This window comes from Drosophila willistoni (genome assembly GCF_018902025.1).
Source record: "Drosophila willistoni isolate 14030-0811.24 chromosome 2R unlocalized genomic scaffold, UCI_dwil_1.1 Seg167, whole genome shotgun sequence".
NCBI lineage: Eukaryota > Metazoa > Arthropoda > Insecta > Diptera > Drosophilidae > Drosophila > Drosophila willistoni.
In genome coordinates, this window is record NW_025814050.1 from 19,815,224 (window position 1) to 19,842,086 (window position 26,863).

The 26,863-nt window shown below is 34.6% G+C and overlaps 3 protein-coding genes across 4 annotated transcripts in view; 2 read left to right on the top strand and 1 right to left on the bottom strand.

Moving 5' to 3' along the window:
• The window catches only part of LOC6642441 (cGMP-dependent protein kinase, isozyme 2 forms cD5/T2), a 49,270-nt gene extending 31,209 nt beyond the window's left edge, over window positions 1-18,061 (top strand). Inside the window, exons 1-7 of one of the 2 annotated variants that reach the window (XM_023175982.2) lie at window positions 11,250-12,486; window positions 13,559-13,778; window positions 16,095-16,331; window positions 16,390-16,539; window positions 16,606-17,225; window positions 17,288-17,477; window positions 17,539-18,061. In XM_023175982.2, coding sequence (XP_023031750.1) covers window positions 11,400-12,486; window positions 13,559-13,778; window positions 16,095-16,331; window positions 16,390-16,539; window positions 16,606-17,225; window positions 17,288-17,477; window positions 17,539-17,704 — 2,670 coding nt within the window. In that variant the 5' untranslated portion in view covers window positions 11,250-11,399 and the 3' untranslated portion in view covers window positions 17,705-18,061. Of the gene's footprint in view, window positions 1-11,249; window positions 12,487-13,558; window positions 13,779-16,094; window positions 16,332-16,389; window positions 16,540-16,605; window positions 17,226-17,287; window positions 17,478-17,538 lie in introns of those variants that run through there. The other variant, XM_002065449.4, reaches the window with a different exon arrangement.
• Window positions 18,062-19,887: 1,826 nt separating this feature from the next.
• LOC6642443 (kunitz-like peptide PcKuz1) lies at window positions 19,888-20,366 on the top strand. Its single transcript, XM_002065451.4, has 2 exons — window positions 19,888-20,005; window positions 20,062-20,366. Exons 1-2 carry the CDS (start codon window positions 19,888-19,890, stop codon window positions 20,235-20,237), a joined length of 294 nt encoding a protein of 97 aa, XP_002065487.1. The 3' UTR covers window positions 20,238-20,366.
• Window positions 20,367-20,429: 63 nt separating this feature from the next.
• LOC6642442 (UDP-glycosyltransferase UGT5) lies at window positions 20,430-22,275 on the bottom strand. Its single transcript, XM_002065450.4, has 3 exons — window positions 21,059-22,275; window positions 20,777-20,993; window positions 20,430-20,712 (listed from the first exon to the last, which is right to left on the bottom strand). The coding sequence occupies exons 1-3, from the start codon at window positions 22,140-22,142 to the stop codon at window positions 20,430-20,432; spliced, it is 1,584 nt and encodes a 527-aa protein (XP_002065486.2). The 5' UTR covers window positions 22,143-22,275.
• Window positions 22,276-26,863: the final 4,588 nt, after the last annotated feature.

A 26,863-nucleotide genomic window follows, 5' to 3' on the forward strand; every position in this document is an offset into this window, starting at 1 on the left:
TGGAGAAGAGAGGGCGGTGGAGATAAGTTCAAATGCTGCAAAATGCCTTTTGCCATATAGCAAAATGTCAGTAGACAAATAGTTTACGAGTTTTTCTTTCAAGTTGGCACGTTTTGGATTTTGTATTTGTTTGAATTTTTTCTAGGTGTGCTTTTGGGTTGGTTTGCTCAGTTGGTTTGTTCGTTCCGAACGTTTGTTTGGTCGTAGTAATAATTGTTGCTTTAAATATTTGCACGGCAAAAGGCGTTTAGTACCAAGACTGAGACTGAGACTGGGATTGGGTTTCGGTTTCGGTTTAATTTTGCTTTAGGTTCAACGGGTTTCTACAAGTTTATTGCGGCTTTTCGCTTTGCTTTGCTTTGCTCTTTTCGTGTTAATTTAGTCAGCGACTTAATTTACGTATTAATGTTAGCATTTTAATTGCGTCAGAGAGAGGAGTAAATTGCATTAGATGTGATGTGTGTACAAAAAAATGGAAAAAATATCATAAAAATTCACAACCAAATTATACACTATGAGAATGAGTCGCATAGCAGCAGATGAAGGAAGGCTAACTGAACTGCTGCTTCCTCAATCATGCAACATGTTGCTTCCTTAATCCATCCATGCACCGACTAAGTGTGTGTGTGTGTGTGTGTGTGTGTTTAACAACACTCATAACCCGCTACTCGACTGGAGGAACAGATGTCACGGACGGCAGCTGTCTCTAGGTTTCGAATTCCATGCACTTCTCTCCTCTCTGTCTCTGTCTCTCTCCCTCTCTCTTTTTCTTCCTGTGTGAAATCGCTTCCACACATGTTTTGTGGGTTTTGGGTCATTTATTTAGTTTTGGTTTATACCCTATCTAGAGTGAATGGGGTGAAGTTTATTGATGATTATACGAATAGAATTACTATATTCAATAAAAATAGAGCGAACAGATAACGAATTTTTATATACTCGATTGTCTGCCTTGAAGTCTAAACTTGAACAATGACGCTGAATGTGACAAGAAATCAAATACTAAACGTGGAGTAAATTGTTGATTAGACAAACAGTCTTGTGTATATTTATATATTTAGTTGATATCTGTGTACCTAAGTTCGCGTGTGCTTGCGTTTATTTTGGATTTATCAGAGCATTCGAATTGGAACGAATTGAACAAAAAAAACTAAGAAAGTAATGTAATTAATGTTAATTGCCAAAATGAATATAAACTTTTACAATTCATATACATTTTTATGGTCAACATATGTTCCTACATACATACATACAATGTATTATGTGCAAAACAGTTTTATTTGCCCATGAAGTAAGAGAGAAATGTATTGGGAACAATACTACAATAAAATATACTTACTATATGTACATATATGCGGTATCGAAGTTGTAAAGTAAAAAATAAATTAAAAGTTTAATCTTAATGACTAAGCTAGAAGATAATCAAATGCAAATACTACTTTGATAATCTAAAACCCAAGAACAATTCATCATACGAAACGCTTACGCTTAACCTCTTAAGTAAGACAATATCAAATTCTCTTTGTGAGGAAGAATCTATCCCTAAATATAAAAGGTATTTATCGCAAATTTAATGTATCCCACAGAGATCGACCTTAAATACTCTGTAGTGTCGAGATATAACTGGAAAAATCTATTTCTTATGGTTTTTAACACTTTACGGATTGTCAGTTCGTTTTATAAATCACTCAAAATATTTTACTATCAAAATTCTCATGTTAAAATATGCAGAGAAAAGGAAATTAAATATTTTCCTGTCAAAATTCTCATAATATGGGAAATATTTTTATAATAAATTAAATTTTTATCTTTGTAAAAACTATTCTGGTTTTAGAAAATGGGGAAATTTGGAAAATGCACCCAGGAATTCGCTTTCTCAAATAAGTAAAGAATTTTTATAATATTCTGTGGATGATAAATAATATTCAAAGCAAATATTGTTTGTAAATCGGCTTTAAGTAATAAGCCATACGAAACAGTTATAAATTTTGGAAATTTTTACAGCCTATTGCATACTTTAAGGGGCAGTTTCCCCTTTTTACAGTTCTAGAACTGACCCATGTTTGGTTTGAATGATTTATAACACCAGCACTTCTTCGATGGAAAAATATACTACATACGCATATTAAATGTATAATATGTGTGTTTAGGCCTTGTATATTAATTAATCTATTAATTTAGTAGTAATATTAATATTAATAATATGCTAAATGTTCTTAAAACTATAGTTTTTTCAAGTATAACATATATGGTAGTGTATCTTCAGGTTGTCTATAACCTGCTTAATCTACACCTACATCCATCAGCTTCACTTGTTTTTGTTTACCTCAATAATGAATTTTTTTTGTTGCCAATTCTGCTCTCTTCGTCTCAGTCTATCCTTCTCTGTCTCTTGGTTTCTCGCAGAGTTTTTGCTCTCACCCACAAGAAATATACAAATATGAAACAGCTGCCCGTACTTGGAATCTCTCCCACTATCACTATCTCGTCGTCGGCTCACTCTCTCATTGTAGCTCTCCCGCTTGCGCTCTCTTCGTGGTACACTTGAAATCACAACCCAGCATAAGCAGCGCGCAGCATTATCTCTCTCTCTCAGGTCGTCGTCGCTCATTCGTTTGTCAGACCGCGTAACAGAGACAACGTGCGAGGCGCCTGCGCGCTTAGCTACACGGAATTGCGAATAAAAAAAAAAATCCACCACCCAATATATTCTCCGCTTTCCACCCCCGCCGCGTCGCGTACCCGTTAAATGCGTCTCTTTGTGCAGTTGCAGTAGTTTGTTGTCTTTTTTTGCATACTCTGTAGGAGTGTGTGTGCGTGTGTGTGTTAGTGAGTGTTTTTACATATATATGTGCACGCTTCGTCGAGCGTCGAATATTACAACAACAACAACCACAAAAACCAACAAAAAATAAAGTAGAAGAAATACTCAAGCCGAAACAATTAAAATATTTTTAACACAATTACATCAGCAGCAACAACAACAACAACATCGAGACTTCAACACCAAGCAACAATTTGTTTATACAACGACTAAAACAAAACAAAAACGAAAAAAATACCATGCAAGAATTCTTCAAGAAAGAGAAGCACAGAGCAGAGAATGGGAAAAGTGAAAGTGTTTTAAGAAGAAGAAAGAAAAAAAAACCCAACCAACTTTAGTTAATGCAAGTCTCGATTCCTTTCTATAGACCACAAAAGCCGTAGGCGTAGCAAACATATCGACAGACAGACAAACAGACAGACAAACATTCGAAAAAGACAGTGGAACAGACAGAGACACAAATATCATGTGTATGTACAAGCAACAGAGACAACAAACAAAGGTAGCAAAAAGAGCAAAATGTTTCGATTGAACGAAAAGATCACTTGAAGAATTCCGGTTTTATTTTTTGTTTCTGTCTGTTTGGTCCATCTGTCTGTCTGGCTGTCCGAGTGTCTGGGCCGCTGCCGTTTGCTTCGTTCCGTTGATTTTGTTGTATTTTACTTTTTTTGTCGGTCATTGGTCTGAAAAAAACCCAAAAAAAATATACAGACAGAGGGCCAAGCTAGTAGCAATTGAAATCGCACAGTAGTTTCAATACCCTCTCTTTGCGAATTTCAAAAGATTTGAGTTGTAGCATTTAAGCGATTAGTTGTAAATAAAGATATAGTAATAGATATTCCCTCAAACATTAATCTCTGGATGATATTTTCGAAATGAGATACAGCTAGTTGTATAGTTAAACGTTTTTAGATGAAAATTTTTGTATTAGATAACAAAGTTCGTGCAATTTAGACCAAACATTTTGATCTTTGTCGAACAATTAGTTGTAAACTAAATATAGTAATAGATATTTCCTTTAACTTTAATCCTTGATGATCTTTTCGATCTTTTCTATAGTCAAACGTTTTTAGATACAAATTTTCGTTTTAGATAACAAAGTTTGAGCATTTTAGACCAAAAAATTTCAAACGGTATCGAACAATTTTTCGATTTTAAACAAAAAATCACAAAATCTTCGTCGAATTTGCATGATTAAACAAAAAAAATGATATTTCAATACATTTTAATTTCGATTAATTTAATACCATCAGAAATCCCAATAAATAAAGTTCTAAAGAATCCAGAAAAGAATGTCAAAATCGGTTAATTTCAAAGGCTCGAAATAATTATATATTTTTCATTGAAACCCACAAATCTTACAATGCTTGAAAACAAATCCTGTTGGAAAAACCTTTTTATAAACCAAAACCAAAACAGATCTTATTCTCTTAAAATTTTGCACTAAATTTATCGTTTATGGTTTAAACTCAACACATCTTTGCTTCTTTAAAGACAAATTGTGCTCAGAAAGTTTCTCAGAAACCACTTTAATTCCAAACAAGCCTTTTCCCTTGAAATTTAGAATTATCAAAGTCCGATAGATTTATCGTTGGCATTTTAAAAGATAATAATTAGGATTCTCAGTGCAATTTCATTGGAATAAGAACTGACTTTGTCTATTAAGTGTCTATTCTGTTTTTCATCTAATCAAAATAATTAAAAAACTTAAGGAAAAAATATATTTGAATATAGTTTGGCCAGAGCTTCACTAATTTTGAGTGTTTTGATTTAAATTTTGATGGCAAGATATTCAAATAACCAACAATTTACAGAATTACTTTTAAGATTAATTAAAAATAATTTCGAGTGGAGATTTTTGCGAAGTTTTCCTCACTAGATTACAATTCTATAACCAACTTTTCAATATAGCCCAAATACCCATTTTCAAACAACAGAAGCGCACAAATAATGTGAAACGGTTCTCGTCTTCTTCTTTCTCTTTTCGCATAACATAAAGCCAAAGCCCCATAACCAAAACTCGTGAAAGAATGTTAAAGTGATTGCTAGAATTACTTCAGGTGAAAACATACATACATATCAGATGGCAAATAAAAAAGAAAGAAATTCTCACTTAAAATGCGGAAGACATCATCAACTCTGGAAAGAATCAGCTCCAAAATGAACTCAAAGAATATTAAACCAAAAGACTAAACAAAAAAGAAAAAAAGAAATCGTGTGAAATCTGGAAATGCTGCAAAGACAAAAGCCTCACCCCAAACAAAAACAAAAAACAACTGAGTTTAATCTTTTTGAATTCATTATTATTTGATTTCTTCTACCAATTCAACTCACAAGTCATTTGTTTTAAATGCTTACTTACTCTAGCATCGAGTTGTTGTTGCTTTTGTTGTTGTTGTTGTTCGAGCGTAGCCGGAGGCACTCTCACTTTTTAAATACAAGTTTCTTGTCTTTCATTTGAGTTTGGTTTCTCGTTTTTCTCTCTGACATGCTAAATGTTTATGGTGGGGCTTTGTTTTTGTTTTTCAGTTGAATGATTGAGTAATCTTTTTTCTTTAGGCCACATGTGTGGAAAATCAAAATAAAGATAATTTCTTTGAAATGAGGAAAATTCCCTTGAAGACCAAAAAATATGATGATATGATCAAATAATGATCAGATTTCCAATTGAAGCATTTAATGCATATCAATCATGTCAGAAGAGATAGAGGGAGAGAGAGAGAGAGAGAGAGAGAGAGAGAGGTAGATTGTCTGTCTGAATGCGGTTTTACCCATTCATTCCTATAGAATAAAATCTTATCAGTTGAACGGGGGGAATTTATTGTTAAAGTCAAGTTTGTTTGATATAACTGGCTAATTGTTATATAAAGATTTGTATTTTGCAATTTAAAAGTCAAGATCACTTGGGTGAATAACAACAAGGTCAAGTGTCCAGTTGAATATTTGCATTAAACACAATATATAAATATATACACAATAAGTATATACATATATGTATTAGTGGAAGATGCGATCCCATTGATTGTTGATGTTGCCAAATATCTTCTCGAAACTGTTTTGTTTTTTTGTGCAGTTTTTATGCAAATATCATTTGTTTAATGAGCTAAAACCAAACCTCCAACTTGCTTGACTACTATCTAAATATCAGATATTCATAAAACAAAAAAAAGTTCATACACTGTGAAAAAAATACACATGTTGAAATAGAACAATTAGAAGATTTTTAGATGAAGATTCATATATTTGTAATTAATAATCTAATTGGAAAATGTGCAAACGTACTGCAAATTAAAGCTATAGCTACAAGACTCAAGCTTAAAAGATAAGAATATGGGGCAATAGTATAGAAATCAAGAAATTTACAGAGAGAGAAAATCAAGAAATTCAACTGTGAAAACTTTTGAAAATGTTTCAGCAAATAAGAAAGATCTGTAGAAAGGATTTGTAATATTTTTGAATTTGAACAAGTCTTCATAAATATTTTATATATGTAAAGCTATGAAGACCCCTAAGAACCTTACCAGTTCCATGTAGGATTGTCGTCTCAGGGTCCACTTACTGAAAGTATGTTTCACAAATGAAATATAAGATATTTTCGTCTTTATTCGTAACTATTTTTATACCCTTGCAAAAAGGGTATATTAATTTTGGTCAAAAGTGTGCAACGCATAGAAAGAAGCATCTCCGACCGTATAAAGTATATATATTCTTGATCAGCACGACGAGACAAGTTCAAATAGCCATGTCCGTCCGTCCGTCCGTCCGTCCGTCCGTCCGTCCGTCCGTCCGTCCGTCCGTCTGGATCAACGCAAACTTCTCCTAGACCGTAAGAGCTACAGAGTTGAAATTTTGCATGTAGGCTTGTATATACTGCAGGCGTTGTATATCTCGGATTCAGTCGGATCGGATCACTATATCATATAGCTCCCATACAAATGGCAAAGTCACGAACAGTGACTTTTCTCAATAACTTCGTTATTTTCTTAGCTATTGTCGTGAAATTTAATATTGGTGAGTTAATTATAGATATAAACGACTATGCCAAGTTTGATCAAGATCGGGTTACTATATCATATAGCTCCCATAGGAACGATCTTTCGAAAACAGTGACTTTTGTCAATAACTTCGACACTTTTGACGCGATTGCTTTCAAATTTAACATTTGTCAGTTTAATATATCTATTAATGACTGTGCCAAATTTGATAAAGATCGGCTAACTATATCATATAGCTCCCATAGGAACGATCGGAGGAAAACAGTGACTTTGATCAATATCTTCGTTCTTTCCTACGCTAAGATTGTAGGCCGTTCTTTCGCAATATTAGCCTTTTTAGATAAAACGTTTTTCTACTTTAATGGCTATAGGTAAGGAAAGAGTTACCAAAAAAGTTGCAAGGGTATACAAACTTTGACGCGGTCAAAGTTAGCCCCGGCCTTCTGGTTCTAGTTTCATTTCACTTTGATTTCAGTCAGAAATGATTTTCCTCTATTGCTCCCTCTATTACTCCATCTATTATTTCATCTATTACGGTACCTGATCTGATACCTTATGTAAATCTTATCAAACTTTTATATGACCTTGAGCCGGCACTTCAAAGGTTTGATAAAAGTTGCCATAGAACAACAATTTAGGTAAATCGAAGTCGAAAAATGTAGCAATACAACTTCATTTTAGGTAAAGGTGCTCAAGTGTTGATATCTCTTTATGGTTTCTGATTTGTTATTAAATTTTAAATAATTTTAATGAGTTTTTGTATGACAGTTTTAAAGCCAGTTTAAACCAAGTTTTTACATCTTATCTCATAAATTTGTAGACTTTTTTTTTATCAATTTTATTAAGTGTCTACAAATTAACATTAACTATAAACATCGACGGATCCAGGGGGAGGAATGGGTTTTGGGGGTTCTAGACACTTTTAGTGAATCAAATAATTTTGAATTTTTTTCTTCTCTACTCACCCCAACTAGTAAGTCACTAGTAAGGCCTGTCTTTATTATATTTCTAATTCCAAACAAAATCCTTGCACAGTCGTTTGGATCTTAAAGAGTTGATAAAAGTTCTTCAATTCTTTAATTCTTTACTTTCTATATACGATGACGACTTTAACTAAATGACTTCTTCTATAGTCAGGAGTCGATTCTTTCAAAAAACTCTTAAACACTTTCAAACTTATGTACATATCTTATGACTTTAAATTTCATTACGAAATTTTCTAAAGATCGAATTCCAAAACATTGCAAAATAATTTTCAAACATTGTTTTTTTCGAAAATAGTTTCACTATTTTAAATACTCCTTAAAGTGTAGTATTCTTCCTGTATTTAAAGGATTCATAATGTATTCAAGTCTAAATTCATTTTCAAAATTATTTTTTTCTGTGCATTTCATAGAAGTTCTCTTTTTCCTATTTTTTTCTGATAACTTTCTTTATTCTGTTGACTTTCATTAGCACTAGACAAGCAAATAGACAAACACTATGAGGTCTATAAATATTTATTATTATAATTTATAAGCAAAAAAAAAATAACACCAAAAAAATGAACGAAAGACGAGAAAAAAAATACCATGTTCAAAATGCGGTCAGATTTGTATGACTAATTTAATGGAATTTTTGGACTTGAAAATGAAGGTAGAAGAAGTGCAAAGGAGAGACGGAAACAAAGAGGAGGATGGGGGCGAATTCAAAACAAAAAACAATTTTTTGTTGTTGTATCTGTGTAATTACAAGCAGTTTGAACAAATGATGTAGCTCTTGCCCTTGGCTTTATGTAGGCAAAGTCTGTGACTAACTTTGATTTTATTTGGCGACTTTTTTTTTTTTTGGACTCGGACCGACGTCAAGGCGTTGTCAGAGACCGTTAAGTTTACATATATAATGAGTTGTATATAGTTTAACAAGTTGGCAAATTCTTGTTTTACACTCTCTTACCTTTTCACCTTCCTTCTTCTCCTCAATCTTCCTCTCTGTGTGTCTCTCTGAATTGTATTCAAATCAACGTTGAGTTTTAACTGGCTGACCTTGCGCGTTTTGGGGTCCGGCTGGGGCCGCGTTAAATTATTGCAAAATATATTTCTTGGCTTCAACTTGCCATGACGGATTTCCGCATTTGATCTTTCGCAAAAAGTCTTTCAACCTGTGAATGAAAAAAAAACAACAACAAGATGAGAAAAAGAGGCATACAAAAAATTCCATTCAATTTTTTCTAATTTTTGTAAAATGTTAGCTTTTTTCTTTTTTTGGTTTATTTTTGTTTTTGTTTTCTTATCTGCAGCCTAAAAGGTTGATAACACAACGGCCTCTGTCTATCTTATATTTGACTATATATAGTTATGTCAGCAATTCTCATCACAAACAAAACAAAAATAATTTATAGTTCAATAACATTGAAAGAACAAAATACGAGTAAGAAAAAATGTTTCAGACTGCTCTTTGATTGATCATCTTAACGATACGTCAAAATTATCATGTTGCCCATACAAGAAAAAGTTAATTAAAGTTGTAATTTTGTTTAATAGATTGCTTAGATGAAATGAGAAGCAGTATAAACCGAAATACTCAATCAATAAATAATCCAAATTGTTAAATATTTTATGCTTATGACATTGAATTCAAAAAATAACGGTAAATTTACTTTCAGTCATTGAGGCAATTCAATGTTTCAGTACTTTATTATGATTTCTAAGAGTTTTCTTTTGAAATTTCTTGAATTTGTAATACAACTTTTCGAATTTCCCAAGAATTTATTTGAAATTTCTTGTCTTTGACTTCTCTACTTTAAAATGTAAAGTCTAAAAGCTTAAAACAAAGTTTAACAAAATATTTGCAAAAACTTGGTAGTTAATAATTTATATAAATTAAATACTTTATTGCCTAGAAACATCAAGATTTAAGAGAGTTAGTTTAAACCATAAAGTTTAAAAAATATTTGCTATTGGAATTTACTTTATTCCCAACGGACTAAGCCTGCTAAAATTTTAAAGTTTTCTAGAAGATATTTCTATATAACATTTCAAACTAAATTCAATTAATCTTGCTTGTAGGATTAACTTGATTAGAAATGTATTTAAAGCATTGTATTAATGTGGTTAAAGTAAATCTATTTGTCTCTCATTTCTTATATGGTCACACTCAATTACCTGTCACCAGTGCACAGGAAGGGAACTTGTTCAACTGGTTACAGTTTAGTCATTCAAACTTTCTTTAATTTAAATTGTTGCTCCATAAATAAGCAACTGATGCTTTTATTAACGGAATAATGAACTTTAGATAAATTTAAACAAATCAAAAAGGCCAAGACAAATAAGAGAATATTTATTTAAACTTTGAATTTAAACATTAAACCTGAACTATTTGAAATTTTATTCATCAGCTCTATTGTTTTGAGTTTATAATCTATAAAATCTTTAACTTAGTTGACTTAGAAATGTTTTGTATTTCTTTATGAAATTCATTCTAAAATTCGATTTCAATTGATGATTTTAAATTTTGCTTTAACAGGGAAATCTACTAGGAGTGAGTTAAGGACTCATATTTTTTTGCTTTTTGAGACGCTTAAACCTTTTTAAGATTGTTTTCAAAGTTTTCATGCTGCTGGAAAACATTCTTTTACTTTAAGAACTCTTCCTATAATGCTTTTAGCGAACAAATAGAGCGAAAACATTGTTACTTTCCATAAAGTTTTGCACTGAATCTGAAATTCTGAAAATTCTATTAACCTTCATTTCCAGATGACACACCGATTTCGTGTGTAATGATTTGAGACACAAATCTTTCTCTTGAGTTAGTCATATTTTATTATCATCTTTCGATTATCTGATCTAGTGATCAGTGCATAGTTTACCTGAGCAATTAGCATACATTTTGCTGCAGTACTTGTACAGAATTAGTCACGCTCTACTTTCTGTCTCTGTCTTCATCTTTTGCTTTCGTTTCGCTTTATTATTCGTCTAGGTCGTTTAACTACGTCATTTTTGGTTGATTGTTATTGTTGTTGTTGTTGCTGATGTTAATGTTATTATGCTTAGCTATCGCAATAAGCCCTCAATCATCCCTTCGCCCCCTTCCCCATCCTCCCAGCTCAACTTGTTTCCACTATAAACTTGAGTAATTTTGTTGTTTGTTGATAAAACGATTCATTCATTTTTTTTTTTGCACTAAAGCCAAATTGTTATTAATTGTTATGACAAATTTATATATAAATAGAGCATGGGGGAATTCGAATATGGAAAGTTTCGTCAATATTGAAGACTACAAAAAAACGATACATGCACAATAAATAAATATATATATATGTATTTATATAAATAAATAAACGCCAACTTGTCAACAATACCAAAAGCTAATTTCTTCATGGCGGGTTATGCAAAAAACCACCACAACAATAACAACTAAAAAAGACTTTAAACAAATAAGAAAACGAAAGAAAAAATTGTATATCCAAATCAAGAAAACAAAGCACGTCTCATCGTCGTTGGACAGTGAAATTTTCGTGGCGAAATACACAACATTAGGGAAAATCCCCGCCCACCTTCTCCTCCTCCGGCGTCTCCTCCGTCGTCTCCTCCTCCATTACAATGAAAATCAAACATTATCCAGGCAAAGCGGTCGATGCCAGTCTATCATTAGATGGCCATAATGCCATGGGAGCCCTATATGAGGCTAACTGGTTACGGCAAGCGGCAGTCAATTCCTCCACCTCCTCCTCCACCTCATCGACCGCCTCGTCGTCGGCCTCGTCGTCACATAAATTGAGTCGCCAGCCTAGCAATGCGGGCAGCGGCTTTCTCTTGGATGGCATCTCCGCATTGAGCAAATATCAAATGACCTTGGAGAATATCCGACAATTGGAGCAAACGAAAGATCATGGCATAGTCAGAACCATTAAGGAATTGAATGGTTATCGGCCATCGGCGCTGCAGCATTTTCCCCAACAACAATTGGACAATCGATGGGTGGCCGAGGAAGAAGCTGATGATGATGATGATGGGTCAAAGGAGAAGGAGCCATCCAGAGCACCTGCAGCAAACGCAAATCATTATGTCTTGGATCCCACTGAGAGACTAAGAGTTCCACGACCACGTCAACAAGTCTCAGTGAAACCGCCCTCGTTAGTGCGTCGCTCCCAAACGATGCGAGCGACCCCGACAACGAAACCCAGTTCCTCCAAATACTCGAGCTTCTCCGCCGTCTCGGTGCCTCAAGCGGAAGTAATTTGCCAGCAACCTCAACTCAGACCTCCACCCAGAGAACCGCCGCCCAAGCCACCTGCATCATCTCTGAGTCGCTCAAATACCAGTGTGGTCCAACGTTATGCCACCATCAGACGCATGCCCTCCGCCTACACCACATCACTTGGCACGAGAAATGCTGACAGACGTCACAGCCTGGAACAGGCTCTGCAGCAGCTCCAACTCCAGAAGGAGGAGCCATCGGAGAAAGGGGTGGTCGAGATTAAGGAAAGGATTTCACCCACTGCCAGCAGCAATGGCAGCACAAAGGATCTCAATGGCGAGAACTTCTCAATTCCTCGTCCCAGACTCATTGTACCTGTTCACACTTATGCGCGAAGAAGACGCACTGGAAATCTCAAAGATCAAGCGACCTCAAAGAGTCGACAAAAAGATCAAACTACAGAAACTACACAAAATCAAAAGCAAAGTGGTAAGAAGAATACTCTTAAGAAATGATTTCAATGGGTAATGAAGTTTTTATAAAGTTAATGTAAGATTTTTTACTCTAAATTTAAAAAGCTTTTTGGATATGTTATGATATATGTATGTTATATAATAACAATTAAAAAGGCTTGTTGGGCATAGATTCTTGAATCAACTTATCAATTCTCAAAGAGGAGAATAATATAATACTAAAGTCTTCAGATAAGAATGTTGAATAAAATCACATTTTCTGGTTTTGAACTTAATGCCCACTCAATGACTCATTTAAGGAAACCAACTTTTCCAATCTTTTGTAATGTATAAGGTTGCTTATATCATTCTATTTACTTTTAAGACAATTTTTTTGAGCTAGTTAACAAGCTAATGACTAATTTTGAGATGTTAATGTTGAATATTTTCCCCCTAAAATATGTTATAGGCTGTGATCAGAATTTCATTTTATACTATAAACAACCTTTCCAGTGTTAAGAACTATAAAAAGCTGGTAAAAGACGTGGAATTTACTTTTTAAGCCAATTTTTTAACCAGTTGCCGAGTTGATGCGGGATTTAGGGATGGAAAATGTGGAAAACTTTCCGTCTAAACTTTGCATTAGGCATTAAAAATTCATTTCTTTAAAAAATAAAAACAACTTTTCAATTGTTTTGTAGCTAAAAACGAAAAAGAAAATGTTTTAGCCATAAGAATTTGCAAAAGTCCTTTATAGTTTTCAAAAATGAAACCTTCAACTGTTTCTTGTATACTTTTGGAGGCAAATTTCCCCGATTTTGAATGCCTTGATATCGTCATTGGATCCACTAATTGCTTCGCAGATGGTTGTACTTTTCCTTGGAAACAATCTTAATAAACATTTACGCTTAAATTCTTATTAACAATTGATGAAAGAGTTCGTTTACTTTGTACTAAATTTTTAGATTATATTTTAAGAACTATAAATTAAATTGTTTACTTTAAGAAATGCAATTATGTAGAAAAAATTTCTTGGCTCTGCTGGTCTTCATCACAATTAACTTTATGAACAAAAACTAAATTACTTCTGTCTCTTCTTTTACTTTCAGATGGCCGCGTTGAGGTGTCACGCGAAGGCAAATATCTCTCAACCCTTTCGGGAGCCAAAGTTTTGGGTGAATTGGCCATTTTATATAATTGCCAGAGGACAGCAACAATCACGGCCATAACTGAGTGCAATCTTTGGGCCATTGAGCGACAATGTTTCCAAACAATAATGATGCGAACTGGCCTGATCAGGCAGGCCGAGTACACGGACTTCCTCAAGAGGTGAGTTACCAAAAAACAAAAAATTGTCTGGCTACCTGCCGCCAGGTGCCTGCAATTAATGTTCATTTGCACTTAATTATATCAATATTGCCAAAAGCAACAAAATGCCAACAAAATGAAAATCAGACGAAACAACAACGAAAAACCAAAAAACATAAAAAAAACGCTTAGCTTAAGGATTGTGTGGTAGTAGTAACTTTCTCCAATGGGTATGGGCAATGGCATCTCGTCGTCGTCGTCGTCATCATTGACGGGCATCGTCATGGTCATGGGCGTCCGTATGATGTGTGGGCAACGTCTTAAAAATGGACAGTCGACTGCCAATTTGCCGGCTCCGACTCCCAACTTCAAGTCCAACTTGGCCAAAGACGTCAACGAACGCATAGAAATGTCTTCTTTCTTTAAAGAGAGTTAGCAACCAGTTTGGCTATTTTTCCCTCAATCTTTTCTTCTTCCTCCACCACACTTTATACACATATATATGACCAACAAATTAAAATCACTTTTAATTGGCCAAGGCATAGACAAAAAGTGCATATAAAACTGTAATGGAGGTTTGGCATGCCTTTAGGCTTCCAGCTTCCAACTGCCAATATCTCTCAATATGGATATGGGAGATATAATATGATTCGGACTATGACTATAATTATAGAGTTGAAATTTAAGCATGAATTGGCGGAAAAACTAACCGAAATGCACTTAATTCAATGACTTTAACACAAATGAAAATCGAAAGTGCACAAATTTTTCGTAGTTAAAAATGATGATGATGATGATGATGACGATGATGATTGGATCTACAAATGTTTCACTTCACTGGAAGCAGAAATTTTTTGTAATTAACTGATTCAGATTTGTTCATGATGATAATGTAAGCAAAAGTGGATACACTGAAAGAATTAACTTTCTACCATTTGGTTAATGGATGTGAAAAGACTTTAAAGTTTCCCTGGGGTTAAATTCAATGTATGTACAGATATTTTAATGATCAGCTGATAAGGCAGGGAAATAATAAGGAGAAATAACAAAAGTCTTTTCCAATTTTATTTACTAACAAACTTGAGTTGTTTTGCTTTATCAAAATGAATTTAGGTAGATTATCAAAAGCCTTGAAAAAGTATTTAAGTATAAGCTACATAAGGATTTTTCTTCTTTTTGCTACTCCATTTCAAGTTTAGCTGAATTTTCTGAAAAATTATTGACAAATTACCGAAGAGATCCCATAATTGTTTTAAAACTTATTTAGTTACTTAAAGACTTATAATTAGGGAATATTCATTAACTTCAAGAGAGAGGGAAGTTAAAAAATCTCACTAAATCTTCCATACCGAGGGTTGGGCATGAGATTTACAAATATGTATCTCAATAAATCTTTCTATGTGGTGGAGAAGGGTGAGGTCTAAATTCTGTATAAATCTCTTTCTTTAATCAACCGATGACTTTTTAGGAATTTATTACATAAATAAGAACTTCAATCAGAGAGTCTGTGAGCAGAGTCAGAGTTGCTTTTAGACTCTTTCCAGCTAAAACCCGATTTATGTACAAATCAAAATTAGAGGTTGACTTTTAAGATGGAATCCTGTTATTTCCACAATTTTACAGCTTTTTAATCTCTTTAAAATTAACTTAATTTTCATACTTTGTATTAAAAATATTGTGCAATTTTAAGATGATTTCAATTCATAAGTGTAGTTTATTGGAAGTAGCTCAAAATAGTCGCATATAAGCTAAAGTTTTACACTGTTTTTAAAACTTTGCATCACAAAATCAATAATTTTTGCAACCCGGGTGCAAAATGGGTTAAACTAATGAACAATTTAACTAATATATATGACAAACTAGCAGGTTTATCTCAATTTGCAATAATTTCTATCCTATAAACTGTTGTTTTCATCGATTTTTTTTTCACTTGTTTGTGCATACATCAAGTTATTCTATCACAACAATTTGTTATATCTTCATCAAAATACAACAATAAAAAGAAAAAAGATTTCCATTTAAAATTTGTATAATGGGATAAAAGGAGGAACACCTCCCACCCGATCTTAATATTGGAAATAAAAGTTAATGATGTCCGAGTCCGAATCAATTTATAATATCTTGTTATGCTTATCAGTTAAGCTAGTAATTTATATAGTAAGTCAGGATCATACACCATGTTAAATTATGAAAAACTAAAAAAAAGACAAAGCAACATGAAACAATAAAATATTTAATATTACTAAATTTCGCATAGTGCTAAATATATTACTTTTACACTTGTTATTACTCCAGATATGTATTTTCACCAATGTTTTCTTCAAACATTTTTTATAGTGTACCAATTTTCAAAGACTTGCCCGATGATACACTGATCAAAATCTCGGATGTCCTTGAGGAGACTCACTATGAACGCGGTGATTATATTGTACGGCAAGGAGCACGCGGTGATACCTTCTTCATCATATCCAAGGGTAAAGTGCGTGTGACCATTAAGCAGCAGGATACACAGGAGGAGAAATTCATACGTATGCTGGGCAAAGGAGATTTCTTTGGTGAAAAAGCTTTGCAAGGGTGAGTAATCATGGAGGAGGAAGAGATTTTCCAACTAAACAATTCTCTCTTTTTTTAGGGATGATCTACGCACGGCGAATATTATATGCGAATCACCTGAAGGTGTCAGCTGTTTGGTCATTGATCGTGAGACATTTAATCAGCTGATTTCAAGTTTAGATGAAATCAAACATCGCTACGATGATGAAGGAGCTCTCGAGCGTAGAAAGTAAGTGAATGTGGGGAGACTTGAGAATGAAATACAAGACTAACTTCACTTTCTTCTTTGTTGCAGAATCAATGAGGAATTCCGTGATTTAAATCTCACCGATCTACGTGTCATTGCCACATTGGGAGTCGGTGGTTTCGGACGCGTTGAATTGGTCCAAACGAATGGCGATAGCTCACGTTCCTTTGCCCTGAAACAGATGAAGAAGTCGCAAATTGTCGAGACCCGACAACAGCAGCACATAATGTCCGAAAAGGAGATAATGGGCGAGGCAAATTGTCAGTTTATAGTGAAACTATTCAAGACCTTTAAGGACAAGAAATATCTCTATATGCTCATGGAGAGTTGTCTGGGCGGTGAACTGTGGACGATATTGCGTGACAAGGGCAACTTCGATGATGGCACCACTCGATTCTATACAGCTTGTGTGGTGGAGGCCTTTGATTATCTGCACTCGCGCAATATCATCTATAGGGATTTGAAGCCAGAGAATTTACTACTCGACGAGCGGGGCTATGTCAAATTGGTTGACTTTGGTTTTGCCAAGAAATTGCAAACGGGTCGCAAGACTTGGACATTCTGTGGCACACCCGAATATGTGGCCCCGGAAGTGATATTGAATCGCGGCCATGACATTAGTGCGGATTATTGGTCGTTGGGTGTCTTGATGTTTGAGTTGTTGACGGGTGAGCAACACAACGAAAAATATCTTAGATTTGACACTTCTAAAGTTCATTTTCTTTTATAGGAACCCCACCATTCACTGGCTCTGATCCCATGCGTACCTATAATATTATACTTAAGGGCATTGATGCCATCGAATTTCCACGCAATATCACACGCAATGCCAGCAATTTGATTAAGAAATTGTGTCGTGATAATCCAGCTGAACGTTTGGGCTATCAACGTGGTGGGATTAGTGAAATACAAAAGCATAAGTAAGTAAAACCCTTTGTGGAGTCCACTTTGCCTACTTAACTCCTATTTGTATCCTCACAGATGGTTCGATGGCTTCTATTGGTGGGGCCTGCAGAATTGTACTCTAGAACCGCCCATAAAGCCAACAGTCAAGAGTGTGGTTGATACAACAAACTTTGATGATTATCCACCCGATCCAGAAGGACCACCGCCAGATGATATCACCGGATGGGATAAAGATTTCTAGTTACACACACACACACACACACACACAAATATATTTCCTAGACGATGCTCTCTATCCTCTATCTATAAACTTTGATCTTAAATTGTGCGCCATATGTACGCCAAAGCAACAGTCAGCAGCTTGAAAGGAAAAGTCTCCATTGGCCCCAGGCCCTCAAAAATCATAATGTATAAGCAAAATCACACACACACACACACACATCAATCATACACACATACATATACATATACATCCATCTTTGTAGGAATGTGAAACACAATGAATTTATTAACGAGTTTACAACTAATTAAGCCCAGCAAAAAGATGAAATTTGTGAGTAATTTGTCTAGTTCATTGGAAATACATAATTGATATATATATATATGTGTCGATATATATATATACATATATACAGATAAATTTTAAGTAGCGGCCAAGTGCATTGTAAAAAAAATTATTTTCTATAACTATATTTAACATATTTTTATACATATTATATACATACATATATCATTGTTACACACAAATCGGGTTGCCTTATAGTCCACTAAGCATTATTATTCATCTCTATTAATGACAAAACCCTCCCCGCCCCTCCCATCATAACAACATTTTGTTCAAAATGCATACTAAAAATGTTTTTAATATTTTAAATCTGTCATCCTAGTTCTAGTACGGATTTCTATATACTAAATTTTACAAAGAAGAAAAAGAAACAAAACTATTATATATTTCAAATTGTCAAAATAATTAGAATTTTAATAAACAAATTTTATGCAACGAAATTATTATACTTTTTTTATATATTCTCTCTGGAGTGACTTTATAGTTTATATATTTTTTGTAAAAAATTTCATAACAATTAAGAGATCGAAAAGGTTAATTAGGAAAATTAACCTTGGAAGCGTAGACCATGAACTAGTTGAATTCAATTGTTGATAGATTAACTATTTCAAGAATTTTAGGGTATTTAGAGTATATAAGTATTCGATATATATTGAATCTGAATAGACATAGATGTAAAGGTATGTGTTTGTATGTCGAGCGAGCGTAAGATTAATTATTTAGTAAATAGTTAATGGTGGTCAAAATTGTTTTTGATTTGTTTGATTGTTTTTGAACATATTCTTTTACTTTGAGATTAATTAAAATTCGAAGGACCAGACTTCGGTCCCAAATTTAAAAGTATTTTGGAACTGTTGTGGAAATTTTTATTATTAGATTTATAATTTCTAGAAAGTGACAATTTAGGTATTGCAAGTTATTAATATTACCTGAGACCACAAGTGAATTATTATGGCTAACATTATCAACCATAGAATAGAAGTGGACAAAATTTTGCTGTAATAGCTGCAATTGTAGTCTTTAATTCTTTAAGCCTGTTAAAATTCTTTTACACTATGACGTCATCATATCTGCAACTCATAAGTTAAAATATACAAGTTTATCATTTATGAAAGATACCCAAGCGATTCAGGTTATAGTCTTGTATTTTGCCTTGTATAGTTTTCAATTCCCATTTTCCAATTAAAATAACATTTAAAATAAATTTGCTTTTTACAAGGATTGTTTGCAAAACTCCTCCTTAGACAAGCTTAACGCCTATTACAAATTACGTAAAATTACTTAAAAATAAGAAATATAATAATTTAGACACATCCCGATGCAAATTCTATTATTACATAATATTTTAATCTAGCTATAGCTAAAGTTGCAGAACCTTAAATTTCTATAGAATTAAAATAATCAATTTTCGCTAGAAGAGAAGTGAAAGGGCTAGGGAGATAGAATATAGAATAAATTCTCTTGTCCATCTGGTTCTACTTATATACAGTAAAATGTGAATATATTTTTAAGCTACCTTTTTAGTTAAACTTTCTGTTATTTCCTGTATTTGAGTTTGACTTTGAGAACACGTTTTCACTCAAAGACGAAAAACGGAAAGAACTTGACAAATGAAATGGAAAATAAAAATAAAAAACGAAAACTACGTGAGCTCAGACGAGAAGAAACTTTTGTAAACAAGCCAAGAAAAATCTGTCAAAACATTCTCATCAGAGCAGTGTGAAAAGTGAAATTGCCGCATAAAGTTCTCATTCTCTCTCTATCTGTTGTTTTGTAAATTAAATTTTTTGCTGATCCAAACAAAAATAAAATTTATTCTTAAATTGAATTGAATTGCATTGATCTGAGGCGAGACAACTATGTGGTGGCTAAATTGGCCACGAGTGTGGCTTCTAGTGCTTTTGTGGGCGACATTAACCCAAGGATTGTTGAATCTGGAGAATCAAACGGATGAGGAACTGCACCAGGAATTGATGGGTAATAACTTAAAATGAATTTCAAGCTTTAGAGACTAACTTGTTTTCCGTTTACAGCTTGCCGCCAGCCAAAGGCTCCTGGTCTCTGCCGTGGTAGACAGCTGCGTTATGCCTACAATGTGATTTCGGGAAATTGTGAGAGTTTTTATTACACAGGATGCGCCTCGACGATGAACAACTTCTTGACCTATGAAGAGTGTCGTCGTGATTGTATGCTCCGTTTGCGCTACTAATTGGCGTCTAAAATCTTCATGTCGTTTTGTATATACCTACATATATATTTTTATTGAAGCTTAACATAACGTCATGTATATATATATTTAAAGAGTATGTCTTAAGATACAGTGATTCAGTTTACCAAATTTTCGTTAACTTCTATACAAAACTCGAAATAAGTCTCTTAATATCTAACTATTGTTAACGAATTAGATATTCCAATGAAATAAATATGCCATAAGACTTCTAAAACTCCAACCAGTTAGATAGAACCAACCTAGCAAAAATGGCATTAAGGTACAGAAAATCAAGCATATACTATCTATAGAATGATAGATAAACCAATGAAGATCTATGCCAGGAGATTGCAATAATTTGGCACCCATTAAACCATGTTCGATTGTATGTTCAATTGACCAAATTGCCGATTCAAGAGGTGTATGCTGACGTCTACGAAAGATCTGTGAGATCTTCTGGGCCCGTAGTGAGTAACTAAGAAGAAAAGTTAAGAATTAATAATCCAGAGAGATTTGTCTAAGACATTTTGTGGTCCCACCTTGCTTTAGTCAATTCTTGAAAAGATTCATTTAGACTTGTATGGCTTATCTCTTGATAGTGTAATTTTAAGCCCATTCCACGATTCTGTACCGCAAAGGCATTAAGAAATTGATCACCATAGATGGGAGTGACCAGCATGGGTTTGCCACAGTGAACACCCTCGGTGGTGCCCAAGAGACCGCCATGAGACCAAAATAAAACCACCTTGGGATGACCTAAATAGGGAAGTGCGACCTCCGATGAGTATGGAAGTTGAGAGTTGAATCCAAGTAATACCCACATAATAGAGCCAACTGTGGTGCCCATTTGACAAGGAGAATCTTCTTGGGATTGATTTTATGTGGTAAATCGTTAGCTTCCCATTTCCATATGACACGCAAAGGTTGTTCGTCGAGTGCCTTTAGGATGTCCAACAATTTGTCATCATCCATGCTGGAAGCTCTGACCATGGAACCCCAACTGATGAATAGAACTTTCTCCTCCGATTCTTGAAGAAATTGCTCAACATTGGCAGGGAGTTTCTTCTCTGCCTCTGGTGTTATGTGTACCCCACCCACTTCGACAAATTGCTGACTCAGCGGACGGCTGCCCATCAGGGAATAGTGTTGATTGCCCAGTATGAAAGCTGTTTGGGTACGTGCCACTTCATCGACATCCACATTCACCTGGAGGTAACGCTTAATCAAAGCATTATCCGCTCTATTCGAATGATATTCGTAGAGTAAACGTAATCCCTTGGCTTGAACAAAGTTGAGCAAACGTTCAGACCAGGTTAGAGGTGCAGCGAATCCTACGTATTCCGATGTTATATACGAGGGTGTATTGGGTAGATCAATGCGATCGAAATAGTAGGGCATAAGGGCACAAGTACTCAATCCTATTATGGGCAAGTTCAAGATCTTGGCTATGGCCAATTGGCAATCCGCATTGAAGTATTCGGTTAGGAGTAGATCATAGTTCAATCTCTGATGACGTTTGATGACCTTCTCAACATGGCCACTGGCAAAGAGTCTCTCGCATGTCTCTTGCCCTTCGTGATGCAGACCCATGTACTCTTGGAAGAGAACCCATAAGGAACGGGTTGGTGTATGCTCACTTAGAGGCACCACATTGATGGTCGTGCTCGCCTGATCCTCATCCTTGTCGGCAATGACCAACTCTTCATACTTGGCTTGGGGATTCTTTACATATGAGATAACCGTCACGCGATGGCCACGTGACACAAGTTCATTTAATATCGGCATCACCACTTTAAAATGGCTGAAACCAAAGTGTGGATACACGGCCAAAATGTTTCCCGTCAATCCGTGACCGACATTCAACCACAAAGTAATCAATAGTGTTAGCCATTTCCACGCGTTCATCTTCTTTCCTCAACTTTCGACGCAATACTAACATTTTGATTATCTTATGTAAATTGAAAGGTCTTCGGAGGGGGTTATCGACGAGGGGTTTGTTTTTATTCACACCCTCGAATTGTTGATTTAATAATCGAATGAGTTATACAGAGTGATTAGATGGCAAATTGCAAGTACAATAGCAATTGCACGTAATGACGAACAGGAACCAGTTCCAGACATTGGTTCCAGTTCAACGAATCACAATGGGCAAACACGGAAATTTCCGTAATACTTGTCGTATGCGCAATGCAACTAACGCATACGACATGTAATCCAGTAATTCAATAAAATGTATTTGCTTCATAGGCAGATCTTGAACTTAGTTAAATTTACATATGTTTTATACGACAATGAATGTAAATCAGAAGTGTTAAAATATACAAACGAGCTTTTGTAATCTTTTTTTTAATCGTCCCTTTAATTATACTTTACAAAACGAAGCGATTGTAATATTACAACTATTTTTAAATACAAACAAAAAAACATTAAATTTTTTATTAAAATAGGCAATTTGTAAAAAAAAAGCTAGATTTGACGTGAAATGTTAAGCTAACCTTTAACAGTTAACAGAGCTCTACTACTTTAACAGAGGTCTGTCGAATAAAGGAATAAAGTGTGCATACTTTTAGGCTGCTTATTTTTAATTCATTGAACATACTTTTGGGGTGTAAATTGAAAGCAGAACTGAAAATTAAAAAAAACGCAAATTTCCAAATTTTTACCTTAATGAAAATTAATTAATAATAATCCAAAACGAGTTTTAGTTTATAGCTTTGATCAACATCAATAGCCAATATTTTGATGTTGGGATACGAAAATTCTCGATTGGTTAGCGAACAATTAAATACACTTCTTTATATATGTATACTAGAAACCCTGCCACGCTTCGCTGTGCCCGCTTTTGAAAAATTAAAATTGCGACTATAATTTGAGATTTAAACTATCCTAACTCTCAAGTTAGATCGAGCTGCACATGGTGTGCGAATTTTATTATAATCGGTTAAGTGGTTTTGGAGTCCATTGAGGACAAACATTTTGACACGAGATTTATATATATTAAGATATGAATAATCACAATTGGTCTTGATTCCAGTTTATTTGTATTTGCCCCTAATTGGTCTTGCAGGTTTCCAAGTCAGGCAGCTTTGTCAGTAATTTCCGTAATTTATCTGAACTTCTTAGTTGTACAAAACGGTTGCAAAAGTTCAAAATATTACCAATTTTTGATTGTAATTGTTAAAGAATTGCTATCCAAACCTAATAACTAATCTTTAGCTTTCTGGGTGATAGCAGAATCATTAATGGTTTTTAGCTGATTACGGTTGAAAAATTTGAGTAAGTTCCGCATAAATTTGAATGTTTTGATTTAGAATTTGCTCTCAAATATTCTGCAACAGGTCTACTTGTTATTACCGTTAATCTTTACACCAATTTGCATATTTTCTCGTCTTGGTTTTAAATGAAGAATGATTTTCGAGACGATTGTTCAATTCGTCTAGACTGTGATTCTCGAATGCTGAAACTGCAAAAATGACAGCAAAACGATATTAAAATCGTGTTTTCTCAATTTTCTGCAATTTATTTATATTATTCCTAAGAAGATGCACATAAGTCGAAGAAATATTTGAGCTGATTCTACTGAGCTATAAAGAAGTTTAACCAATTTTTAACATTCCGTTTTTAATGAATTCTAATTTCAAAAATTCCAAATTGTTTTACCTGTTAAAGGAAGAAAGTTTCATTGTTATGTTTAAGATTTTGTAAAGTTATCTTTCGCAGTTCAATAAAATTATTGTTTAAAGTGATTCCTAGTTAATTTTCATCTAATTAAACAACACCAGAAGCAATTGAAAAAGCCTTAAGATATTGATAACGCGATTGAGAACGAGAACAAGGACGAAGACAATTGAATTGAAGAAAACGCCCTCAAAACACTACGAACACAAGAGATAATAGACAGTAGTAAGTAAGTAAGCGTTAATTGTACCTCAAGCGATGGAGTCTCTCAGTCGTTGTGGCATTGCAATGCGTTAATAATTTGTAATTGCCAGACAAGCGACATGCAACATCTACAGGGAGTTGCAGTTGCAATTGCAGCTGCAGCAGCTGCCCCTCTTTTCTCCCCATTCCCTCCATCTCCACCCTCGAAATCTGCCTGTCAAGTGTGCACTTTGTGTTCGTATTGCGGTTTTGCCCGGGTCCGGAAAGATTATTGAAGTGGCCAGAGAACAGAGACCACAGCCCAGAGAACAACAAATTGTACACATTGCACATCGAACGATGATGACGACGCCGATGATGAAGATGATAATCATGATGATGATGAAGGCTTGTTAGAAGTGTTGGAATAGGAATGAGAATGGGTGTGGGCGTGCTATCGACCCACTTCCCACAATTGTATGTAGATGACGATTGGCTGTTTGCCTCAATAACGACCAGCGTTAAAGTTAAGTGTTTTTTTCGATAAAAATACACTCACTCTCGCACACACATACACACACGCACACACACACACGAAGAAGAATCGAATCCACAAACACAGCAATTAAAATTGGAAGAAGAAAGAGAGCCAGAGGCTAAGTGTTTGCCCCCGACCGTAGTTGCGATAAGTAGGTGCCCATGGGAATAATTATTTTTGGTTCATTGGTAGTTGATGGCTTCTCTGACGCCCCCCAATATAAAATGAAAGAATGAAAAAACAAAAACAAAAAAAAAAACACTCTCTGTGATTGCTGATTGTGTGTAGATTTAACAAATTGAAATTATAACAATCTAACAATTATATTGGGGACACTAGATGAGTTTGCAGTGAGAAAGCGAGGGGCCTTGTGAAATATGTTTTCTTTAAGATTATTGCAAAAAGTCATTTATTTTTGTTTTTGACATTGCTAGTGAACTTCTGAAGTTTCCAAATGTTTGATACTGCTGACCAGCAATATATAAAATAACATTTCGACATAAATTTAAAAATGTTCAAGGATCTTAGCTTTATAATAACTCATTGAGTTAAATTATTGCATATGTTTGATCAGTTTTGGGGGATTTTTATATAAATGTATTTTGACAGAGGAAGAAAGAATACTTTTTGCTAGTAAGATATTGAAGATACTTTTTGAAATGTGTTTATTTTAAAATCCAAAAGTTCACCTTAAATAAAAGGCAAAATCTTTGATAGCTTTTCTAAAGGCAGGACTGGCGCTCTATTAACATAATATTTGCCTCGATCATCGAAAGAACTAAGAGTGGAGGACTGTGAAATGGGAAAATGCAAGAAGTATTCATTATTTGCAACAAGTTTATAACTTTTCGTATGCCTTGTATCTTAATTTAACTCTGGATCAGGCTATGCAAAGTCAAAGTCATCATCTAATAATCAAGAATTGCAATGATATGAAATTTGGTTTAATTTTCAGTGATGGTCATTCGGACGATCTTTAAATTTCATTACAAATGATGTTAACATCGTTCCTAAAAGGACACTTCATCTTCAAAAAGAGATAAATAAACGTGTTCATGGATTATCTAAAAGATAATAATATTAGATTCAGTCATCGTCCTACGAAGCTAACGCCAATTTGAATCATCCTTTTCTAGTTCTGAATATCTCTAACAACTTGGATCTGCCATAAAGTTACGTTCCCTCTTATAAATTAGCGAAGTTTTCCAAGAGAAATTCTCGAAATATCAATTAGAATACAATACAAAAATTTCGTGACTATCCGGAGTGGAAAATATCCTTTATTCCGTTTAACGTGTCAGTGGATTCAACTCATGACGCAATTGAGGCAAACAGACATTAATGGCGGATGGATGACCGATTTGACGATTACGATGACCCCGGCAGTGACAAAGTCCTAAGGCCTTGAGGTCCTTTTCGCTATGAATTTTATGGGTGCATGGGCGTTGGTGTGTCCTTTCACTGCAGGATGACTTAATTAATGCGCTGTTTGCACAGATTTTCGCATTTCGTCCGAGTTATGATCCAATTTGGCTGCATTTTAAGGACATTTGTTTGCTCATTTGTCTGTCTAGATGAGAAAACGTTGGAGACCATCAATGATTTGGATTAGTAGGCAATCAAACGATAGCAAAGAGCAAAGGAGACATGTGTGCCCAGCGGGCAGACCTAAATAGACAGCTGTAAACCCAATTGGGGGGCAAGAGACACTAGAGGGGACCAATTTAATGTGGCCAACACAAAAGGCAAATAAGACTCGTGCCAATGGAACAATGACGGGTAGCTCGAACCCTCCGAGCAGTCTCAATCTCTGACCAGTTGCCGAGTGGTGTTGTTCAGAGGAGAAGCAGGAGGCGGAGACGGAGAGGGAGAAGGAGAAGGTGAATAGATAGCATGAAATTTGTCAAGTGCTGGTCAGTACTGGTTGCAACTGTCCAGTTGGAGCTGCAGTTTCCTGCCTACTTACTACACACGAGCTACTCAACAGTTGCCACTTCAGTTGCAAAATTATCTGATACATGTAAGTTGCTTTCACCGATCGATTGTTTAGATTGATAGCTAGCAGCTTATCAATCAATCGCCTTTGATATGCAAGAATCGAGTGTGAATTTAAAAAGTGGGCGTTAGAGCTTAACTACTACTTGGCAACTTGTCTAGAGATAACTTCTATTTCTTTTTTTTTTGTTTGTGTCTAAGAATGAAAAACACATTGTTCAGGGATTTGTTG

What these genes read in the sequence shown, in the direction of transcription:
- LOC6642442 (XM_002065450.4), bottom strand. Translation starts at nt 22,142, where the DNA reads ATGAACGCGTGGAAATGGCTAACACTATTGATTACTTTGTGGTTGAAT. An exon ending in ACCACAGTTGGCTCTATTAT is followed by an intron (nt 20,994 to 21,058) that starts GTGGGTATTACT and finishes TTCCCTATTTAG; the next exon opens with GTCATCCCAAGGTGGTTTTA. An exon ending in CAAGAATTGACTAAAGCAAG is followed by an intron (nt 20,713 to 20,776) that starts GTGGGACCACAA and finishes TTTTCTTCTTAG; the next exon opens with TTACTCACTACGGGCCCAGA.
- LOC6642443 (XM_002065451.4), top strand. Translation starts at nt 19,888, where the DNA reads ATGTGGTGGCTAAATTGGCCACGAGTGTGGCTTCTAGTGCTTTTGTGG. An exon ending in ACTGCACCAGGAATTGATGG is followed by an intron (nt 20,006 to 20,061) that starts GTAATAACTTAA and finishes TTCCGTTTACAG; the next exon opens with CTTGCCGCCAGCCAAAGGCT.